The sequence below is a fragment of the Arachis stenosperma genome, chromosome 10 (assembly GCF_014773155.1).
Source record: "Arachis stenosperma cultivar V10309 chromosome 10, arast.V10309.gnm1.PFL2, whole genome shotgun sequence".
Classification (NCBI taxonomy): domain Eukaryota; kingdom Viridiplantae; phylum Streptophyta; class Magnoliopsida; order Fabales; family Fabaceae; genus Arachis; species Arachis stenosperma.
Window position 1 is genome coordinate 94,343,708 of NC_080386.1, and position 10,418 is coordinate 94,354,125.

At 36.5% G+C, this 10,418-nt stretch overlaps 1 protein-coding gene across 1 annotated transcript; it reads left to right on the plus strand.

Moving 5' to 3' along the window:
• The first annotated feature begins 366 nt into the window (after nucleotides 1–366).
• On the plus strand, nucleotides 367–3,106 carry LOC130957927 (uncharacterized). The gene is made up of 2 exons (XM_057884785.1): nucleotides 367–1,096; nucleotides 2,812–3,106. The coding sequence occupies exons 1-2, from the start codon at nucleotides 710–712 to the stop codon at nucleotides 2,827–2,829; spliced, it is 405 nt and encodes a 134-aa protein (XP_057740768.1). The 5' UTR covers nucleotides 367–709; the 3' UTR covers nucleotides 2,830–3,106.
• The last annotated feature ends 7,312 nt before the right edge of the window (nucleotides 3,107–10,418 follow it).

The window sequence follows — 10,418 nt, forward strand, 5'->3', positions numbered from 1 at the left end:
AAGACTAGTAATAACCGCAAGAGAAATAGTAGAAATGGTCAATACTTTTTATCAAAATCCTTTAAATAAAGCACCTATACAAATTATAAACTTATTCAAAGTAAAATATGAAGAAATAATAGAAATTTAAAAAAAAAATTAAAAGAAAAGCCAGAAATTAAAAATTGGTATCAGAGCCAAGTTAACGATTAAGGGTAACACTTTTTCTTTAAGCAACACTTTTAGTGATACACTTTTAAATCAATAAACAACCAAATAAAACAAAAATCTATAAATTTGTACCAAAACACATCTGTACACTAGATGGATCCAAAAAGCTAATATAAAAGGACGTTAGAAAAGAGAGGACGAGAGGTGCAAGTGCAGAGAAAGAAAAGGATAGATAGCTTAACGGTACCAACAAGAATTCAGTAATCCACCCAACTAGAATCCAGAATTTCCAACATTTCTCCATTTCTCGTTTTTCGCAGGGCATTCTTCACTCACTGCCATTCTCACTTCTCAATACATCTTCCAAGCAAACACCCAATTACCCTTTATCTCACAAAGATTCCTTCTTTACCGTTTCTCTCTCGTAATCGGTTATTCCTCCTAAAATACAAAAGCCTCAATTCAAGAAAAAGAAAAACCACCCCATTGGGTTAATCAAATTCGCAGGCGAGCTTCACCGGCAAGCTCGCCTTTTGTTTTTTTCCTTCCCCCAGAAGCCATGGCCACAAAGATTCTTTCTCCAGTTGCAATGATCACTGTTCTTGCCCTCCTCTGCCTCGTCACAATGGTCTTAGCCGACGGAAAATCCTCCACGCCATATCTCCGGTTATCTTCGGATAACGCCAGCGAACGACAGAACATGTGCCCCAACGCAGCATCATCATCGTCGCCGCCGGCATCGTGCCCCGTGAAATGCTTCCGTACGGACCCGGTTTGCGGCGTGGACGGCGTGACGTACTGGTGTGGGTGTGCGGAGGCGGAGTGCGCCGGCGCTAAGGTTGAGAAAATGGGATTCTGTGAAGTTGGGAATGGGGTATCGACTCCTCTATCTGGTCAAGCACTTCTTCTTGTGCATATCGTGTGGCTCATTGTGTTGGCTTTCTCGGTATTCTTTAGCCTTTTCTAACTGATATACATACAATACAAACCCTCTGTGTTTTGAGCTTTGTTTTCGAGGGTTTCATTAGATTTGTACATGCGCTTTCCTTATTCTTCCTCTTCTGAGTTGGGTTTGTTTTCTTTGCTTCCCTGACCGCAAAAGAACGAATATATATAGTAACTTTTTAATCTAGTTGAATTACATTAGAGTTCTTCCAGCCTTTCTGTGCATTTTGTGCCTCGTTGTTTGTATTGAATTCACAAATATTGATCTTCCTTCTTTGGGACTCGTAACAACATTTTATTTTTTATTAAAATTATTGGTAATTCTCATTGGTTAATAATTAATAGCATAATATAATAGTTGCGCTTATTAAAAATAAAAGATAATAAGAATCATTTACAAAGTTATCTAAGCTTCTAGAGCATATTTTATTCCATTTTTGTTCCCTTCCAAACATAAAAAGGCCAAAATATGGAGGGAAGCGCTCAGTGAGTTGTCCCTATACTATAGGATGGTGCTTGCTGTAAATTAATATATGAACGAAGGGTGTTGGGCCCAAAGTTAACCTAATTTATTGGCTTTCTTAGGCCTCCCGAAAGCTACTCTCCGACAAATATATTGTCTTTAAAATTTTTATCCAAATGATTTTGAAATTATTTACCATTCTACAAGCTTACTTCACTAGATGCGCTAAATTTTAGCATTCTAAATTTTTGAACTCTAATCCTCAATTATGTTTATTCTAATTTATTTTATTTTAATTTTTTTTAATAAATGTCTCTATCCTTTTTTGGATTAGCTCACCAAAATTTAGCAATTCTGACTTCTAATTTTTTGCAAAAATTTTTTAAAAATTTTATAACATTCATCGTATATGATGAGATAAGCTGCACTATCGTTTTGATAAAAATTTTCTTACTTGCCTAATTCAATAAGTTCTCTTTCAAATTTTTTAATTTTTTTAGCATCTTTTATTTTGATCTTTTCCATTTGACTGGCTCTAGGTTGAGATGACTGTGAGCTTCTTGGGTAAATGCAGTGGTCATCCCACTTGCTCCAGGATGATATTCATTATTGATCTTAGTCTCCCTAGGCAAACGCAGTGACTCGTCCCACTGGTTCCAAATTGAGATTTAAGATTTCTTTGATCCATCCACACGATGGATGATTGATTATTTATATATATGCATATGCTTTGAGCTTCACACTGCTGGGACTGTCTAGAGTTTGCTACCAGACATATCGAATTTAGCTGGATAACCGACAAATGATATCATCGGTCATAGGATAGACATACATCATGTGCATTTGTATAGTTTGTTTGAGTATGCATACTTTGGTTTGCTTAATTGTTTATATATGTCTATATGCTACATGACCTAAATGTTGTTTTTGTTTTGTTAATTGTGTATTACTTATATGCTTTGTATGTATTTGACCTTGAGAGGCCCTTTATATGGTGGAGGTGTGATGAGGGTTGTTCCATCCGGCGATTTGGAGGTTTGAAGGAGATTGAGGTGAAGAGTTAGATTAGAATTAGAATCCCATTAGAAATATTATTGATATTTCTGGTTTAGAATAAGTTTTAAGATTAATCTGAGTGTCAAAGTTCTAGGAATGCCTCTAGTTTTCCCGAGATCTTATATATTATCTATGTGGGCACTTTTACCGTACTAAGAACCTCCGATTCTCATTCCATACATGTTGTTACTTTTCAGATGCAGGACGTGCATTGATGCGTCTCACTGAGCGTGCTGGATTTGCTTTCTTGGAAGCGAAGACTTATCTTTTGGGACTTATTTTATTTTTTAGTTTATGTAGTTTGTTCTCCACTTTTATACTTTATGTTGTATATCCCTCTTAGAAGATTATTTTGGAGAAATAGAACTTTTATGTTTATGTTTTGAGGATTGTTTTTGTACACACGCGCGCATGCGCACACATATTCTAGTCGGCTATAGCTTCGCAGGTCGAGTCTACACACACACACATTCTAGTCGGCCATGACTTCACAGGTCGAGTATAGAGCTTGATTATATTTATTCGTTAGAACTCTATATATATCTATCTTTTGATTTTTTGTATAAGCTTTCCATCTTATCGTTTTTTGTGAGCATTGCATCTTCAATTTGTTTTGATCGTACCATTTTCTTTCAAGACTCTTAGCTATATTATCATCATTATATATGTATATATTTTATTTTTAGAGGTCATAGCGCCTCGCCACCTTTGATTTTTATCCTAGGCGTAAAACTCTATATGATAAGATGTTACAATTTTTATAATCACAATCTAATGATCTTTGAATTCAGTTACTGTTATTGTAGTTGCACATGTTAAAGTTATTTAATTCTTTGGTTTCTATTATTAGAAATTTGTATTAACAAACACTAAAAAAAAAGAATGAATGGCAATTTGTCACACTTAGTTACACCGTCATAAAATACTCAAGAAAATGAGAATCTATGTTCAAAAATTGTCTAATCACTTGACACAATACAGGTACAAGTTCTATCTGATTCGCATCAATAATTGGCACCGATTGCAAATAAATTTTATTGATGTTCACTTCAATATTCTTTTGTAGCCATTACCAAGTTAATGCTTTTATGTTCTTCGTTACCAATATGTTGTATATCTTTTCTCCCAAAATCTGTTTGTGTGAATATTAAGCCAGAGATTATTGGACTATTTTACTGTCTTGGTAATTTCAAAATGATCAGATACTTATGCTTTTCATTCTTTAGGTATCCAGTTGATGAAAATTTTCAGGAAATAAGCTGCATATTTTTTAATTATTATTCTTTTTTATTTTATAGTTTCCCATACTAGAAGCGTCCATAGCAAAAAATTCTATAAATGTGAATTCAAAATCAGTTTCTGTAATTGTGTAAATAAGTTTTAATTTACTCATGGTAAAAGTATAAATCAAATGTGCTCGTGAGGGTCAAATTAAATTAGATCAACATCCACTTTTTCTTTTATTTTTGACCTATTTTTGTTGTTGACCTAACTTGGTATATTTCATCATATCCTATAAATGTGATATATCTATTAAGTTTTGCAAGTGTGGATTTTGCCACTGATTTTATTTTATTTATTTTCTCTTTCAGGAATAGCTAAATTAATCGAGTGTAGACTTCAAATATGATTCTATACTCTTTTGGAGAGCAGTTATGTTACACATACAAGCTAAGTCTTTTTGATTTATAAGTCTTACAAGGTGGGCCAAACCTAATAGAAGCTACGCTCACCTATAAAAGCGTGTTAACACGTGCATCACATTTTCAAAGTGCTCCTTCACCATTATCAATGGCTCTTCTTCTTCTTCGATAAAAACCACAACTGTCATTTTTTCTTTGCGTTTCTCGTCTTCTTCTTCTTCTTCCTCTTCCTTCTTCTTCTCTTTCTTCTTTGTATTTCTCCTCCTTTTTCTTCGCATGCTTCATCTTCATCATCGTGTTTCTCCTCCTTCTTCTTTTGATTTTGCAACATTATGTATTTTTTTTCTTCTTTATTTGATTTTTTTCTCCCAAAAAGAATTATGAAAATATGAAATAAGAAGATAAAGAAGAAGAAGCAGCAAAAAATGAAGAGGAGAAAGATGAAGAGTTATGAATTATGCAAAACTTATCAGAATAAAAATACACCCAAATATCTTCGTTTTACACCCAAATTTGCTGCAAATACAGAAATGAATTATGCTACGTGTAACACCCTAACTACCAAAGCTCACGCTTCCGGCTGCGCAACTCTGATAGCTCGGACATTACGACGACACTTATACTATTTAATACTAAAATATGAGCCTGTTTAAAAACTTTAAACCGCAATACCATCCAAAAACACTTTCGCCATACAACGTACGTCCATACATACCATACAACTTACAGAAACTCATAAAGAGTACATCCATATATATATACATACATATATATAAATAATATTACAAACATTATCCAGTACAATTCCTATCCCTCTCACAGAATATATCAAGATAAAGGCGAGGGTACAAAAATAATAATCTAAGCAATACAGAGCATCCCAATAACAAATAATTAAACTCTTCATAACTTCTGCGCCCAAATCCTAAAAGGGGAAAAATGTAGGGGGGTGAGAACATCATCCTCGAAAGGGTTCTCAGTAGAGGGTTTTTGGGAATTACTGTAATAGGATACATGAAGATAAACCGTACCAGTGTTTAATAACCATCTTATGCCTCTTTTCAAAAACAACAGTTTACAATAAAAGTAAAGTCAGAAATCTTTTCTGAAAGAGGAACTGTTCAATTCTCAAAACATCAAAGCATTTCAAAAAGGTTTATCTATACTGAACCAAAATAACCTTTCATATCTTATTCCAAACCAGAACCACGAAACCGAAATCAACCATCGGTCCATCTCATTCAACCACGGCCCTAGGCCCAAACAATCCAACCACAACCAATCCACCACAATCCAACAGAGTTCCAGATGCAAACACAAGTAGGAAGATGCAAACACAAACAAACAGTTATTGCAAGTAGAACAATTAGCAGTTAATCACATAGGCAAACCAAGTACAATATGCATACCCAAACAATGTCACATAGATGCATATGATGCATGCCTGTTCCTAGTGGCTGATGATATCATCTGTCGGTTATAGAGCCAACCCGACAAGTCCTGGTAGCTAACCATTGGACTGTCCCTCTGTCGCGCATCCCCAACTCGAGTTATACTCATCATAAACTTGATCATAAACATGATCCATATCCATCACCCTCACTGGTGAATGTTTCGGGGGCGAGCTCATCCGGGACTTTCACAGTGCCCGGCCACACTTACGACATAGGGTCAACAGAGTATCAAGTCTCAACCTGGAGCACATGGTGGCTAGCCACTGCTACTACCCAGGGAAACCCGTATCTCGGATAGTGGAAGTGCAACATTCGCATTTATCAATGATTCAGCATAAACATGCATTCAATCTCATCCATGGATCACCATCCATCTCAGCCATCCGGCTCACGGTTCATTCCAGAACCAGCCAATATTCATATCATACAAAGCCATTCCGGCTCACGGTTCAATTCAGAACCAATCAATATGTATAAACATACACAGCCATTCCGGCTCTCAACAAAACAGCACTTCCACATTCAAAATCATCAAATTCATGAAATTGGCATTTAAGCCATAAATCATTTTCTCTATTCATTTCACTTTGAAATCAAGTTTCAACTCTTTTCAGCCTTGGCTTTAAAAATCTCGTTTCTCAAATCATCTCAGGCTCATAAGCCAAATTTACTCAAAGTGAGTTCCCTTTTTAAAACAGAGCCACTCTCGGCATTCTCTTTCCAAAACTTCCAAAACCATGGCAAGTTAAGGATTTATTTCAAAGCATTCAAAATCACCCATCCAACAATGGGATTTTATAACAAAAGTTTCTCGGCAGAATCCCAAGTCTTTAGGGAAGGTCAACTTATATAAATTCCTTAAAATTCGTTGAAACTCTTAAAATCATAAATCCTCGGTTCAAGTAAATAAAACTGAATTTATCATAAAACCGATCATACAAAATCACAAGTTCCAACCCGGTCCAAAAATCAACTCATTTGAAACGGAACCGGTTCATTTGAATCAAACCACTTTCAGGTTTCTTTTTGGAACCCATTTTTCCAACTCTTCCAAAATGCCTCAAACTTGATTACTCAATCAAAAGTCTAGGTTCCTTTAAAAATCACTAAAACTCCTTTTTATATTGAAATCAATATTAAAGCATCATTCTTTCCTTCAGTGATTCAAACTGTACAAATAGTTCATTTCTAAATGAGCTGAACTCAACGCATAAAGTTCATTAAATAAATTAAGCTTGAAAACATAAATATTCTCTTAATAAATCAAATAATACAATTTCTCAAATCCAACCTTTTTTAAATAACTTTACAAACAAGAGTAGAATTTTGTAGAAATTTCGGCAGCACCTCCCCTAAAACTTGGACTTTTGCCACCCGGTTCGGGTCCCAACTAAACCATTTCTCATTCCTTTTCAACAGCTCAAAACCAGGAATCAATTTAAAGCAAGCTAAATCCAACAATCGCCTCAGTGGCGTATCTCAAGGAAATCATTTCAAAATCAACTCAATATCAACCGTTTTAATTCATTCCCAAAGCCTTAAAGAAACAGCTCAGTAATAAATCATTTGTCCAAACCAAGTCAATTAAAGTAAACCAGGCTGAATTCAAAAGTGCATTCGACTTTTCAAATCATCCAAATAATTAACTCAAATCAAATCAATCCTCGACGGATTAAACTCAGATTCAAATCTTTAAAGAATCAACCTCAAACATTACATTTTACAAGCCGCACAACAATTCAGCCAAACCAACATCCATAATCATTCGAGTCAATCAAATAATACATAAGGCAGATACAATCACTAAATACACAATATCTCACATCAGTATCCATATGTAATAATTCCAATACATAAAACATAGTTTTTGGAAAGCGCCCCTACCTCAAAACGCAATTCCATAACCCAAATGCCTCATCAAGTCCTTTCCGCCTCAAACCGAACTGACGGCAACCAAAACCTCAGCTCCAAGCCACTTTCGCAACAGTCTCAGTAACTCTAATCGCAACATACAACAACCGAACTCAATCTTATAGCAATTAATGCCACAAACCTCAACGTGAGATAACAGAATAATAACGAAAGGACTTTCAAATCGAAACGCTTACCGAACTGAAGAAGGAACGGTTGAACCGAAATAGCGGCGGTTTCTGAACCGGTTCGGCGGCAACCCGGCAGTCAGCCCCAAGCAGCAGCGGCGATCTGAACCACATGCAGTGACGATGAAGTTCCAGGAAACTCAACAGAAGGGAAACTCAACTTAAAAGCCTTACCGACAATGGAGCTCGATGGTGGCAGTGGCGTTCCCGGCGGTTGAGGCTCGGCCAGGAGCTCCGGTGGTCTTCTCCGGCGACCATACACAGCAGACCCCCAACCACGGCAGCAACTAGGAGACCGGCGGCCATGGCGGCAGACTCTAACGGCATGGCAGCAAGGGCGGTGGAACCACCCATGGCGACGGGGGTACCCTCTCCCACAACCGTGGCAGCAGCGGCGACGACAGCAGCGGCTCCACCCTCCCGCGCGCGTCCTTTCTTCTCCGTCTGTGGCTATGGGTCACGCTCCCTTCAGTTTGCAGGTTTGCCTCCGACGCGGCGCATGGATGATCGGCAACAGCACAGGCTCCTCGCGCGACAAATCGGCGGCAGTTTCACGGTCGGCGGCGATGCGGTTAGGCCGCAGCAGCAACGCGCGGTGGCTTCTGCAGTAGCTCCTCGCGAGCGCTCTCCCCTCTCTCCTCCAACGAGAGTAATGACGGCACTGGCGGCGAGGAAGACGACCAGCACGGTGATGGCTTGGCGGCTGCGTCGCCCTCCTCCCCTCTCAGATCTCCCTTCTCAGTTTCCCCCTTCTTCCTCGATCCATTCCTTCCCTGATTTCTGCCTGTTTTTTCTTTTTGGTTTTCCACCGTGATTTGGGTGATAGGAGGGAAGGGGTAGTGACGGCTGAAGGTTAGGGATTAGGGTTTTATTTTTGAAAATAAGGGTTAGGGGCATTTTAGTAATTTCACATAAAATTGGGAATAATATAGTAATTGAAACCCAAATTAAATCCAACACTAATTGTATATATAGAAAATACAATTTGCTCATCAATTTTACAAATTATTTTCAATAAAATGCCCAAATTAAATAATTAAAAATGATATAATTAAATCCTTTATTTTTCCAAAATAGCAGTATTACTATTTTAAAATATTAATTATTTAATCCAAACCATATGAAAATCCTTATTATTTCACAACTATCAACTTTATACTTTAAATATAGAAAATAATCCAATAATTGTGAAATTGGATAATAATCATAACTTATCCCAAATCCAATAAATCAAAACTCGCCTTAATTATCCTTAATAAAATAATCTTTGAAATTAAGGTTATAAATAACTATATGATTTGAGACTTGATCATAAAAAGACTTTTCAAAGATTCTGGGTCTTACATTCTACCCACCTTATAAAAATTTTCGCCCTCGAAAATTGATACAAAATGAAAGAAATTCCATAACAGTTCACCTTTGAACACATTTAAGGAAGAAGCAAAAATATCTCAAAATATAATCATATATACGATTTTCAAATACTTTGATTGTCATAAGCATAAGGATGTAAAGGTAGGAGTGTGATTGCAAAGCAAACGTTTCAAGGTAGGCTCAATGCAAAAGATAACATGGGTCAATCATGTGATAGAAGGGCAAGGCATCAAAGGCTATTAAACAAGATGGAGTTAAAACGATGTGCTTAACCTCCGCACACTAATCTCATACCAACCTCAAAGTTTCAACCTTCCAATTCCATCAAGCACTTTACAAACCCCAAATTCAATCACAAGCCTGGCAACCACAAACCCGTTCGCAAGGATCAAAACACCCACCACTCGTAACGCTGCACACCTACCGTTTCAACTTCCATATACACATCACGTCTTAAAGAACTAACATATCGCGTTACTACGTCTGCAAGTCGCACGTGATATCAAAACAATTCTTGAGTCTACTCAGAAGGATACAAGATTTAAAAAGGAGAGTCAAATGTCAAGGATAGTACTCAAAGATTTGAGAGAATGTATCCAATTCCAAATAAACAAGGACACTCAAGCAATGAAGTTTGCTAGACTCAATTCAATTGACAGCTTCAAGATAACCCTTGGATCAAGGAAATCCAATAGGATCAATAAGAAGGAGAATCAGCGCATTAGTTTGAAACAATTTCAAGATGAGTCGAAGAAATAAGAGGTTACAGAAAAGAATATCTCAGACCCAAGCCAAGTTCACAGAACTCAAGAGCATAATTACTATACTTTCGAATACATTGTTCTTAAAAGAATCGGAAACTTATAAAAATATCACTTCGCAGTCTGAAAGAGAAGTTAAACAATAAACATCCTTCAAGAGAGTAACAAAAGCACAAACATGGCTTTGCTCTAATACAACTTCATGTTGAAACAGATCGTGTAGAATTTTAAAAAAACAAAGTGCACACAAGTTTGGCTAAGAGCTCAAACATTTCCTCAAATATTTTAGAAAGATAATTAGATGCACAACTTAACCAAAAGCAATTCATAAAAACGCGGAAGTAATCAAATGCTTGTTCATAATTCTCAAAATTTCATATTCAAACAAGCGTGTATAACATTTATAGCAAGTACAAAAGAGGAAGTTAAACTCTTTTTAAAAAAGAAACTCCGAAGTAAAAAAAATTTGTTTA

Bases quoted from the DNA above. Each gene is read 5' to 3' on its own strand.
- LOC130957927 (XM_057884785.1), top strand. From the start codon at position 710: ATGGCCACAAAGATTCTTTCTCCAGTTGCAATGATCACTGTTCTTGCC.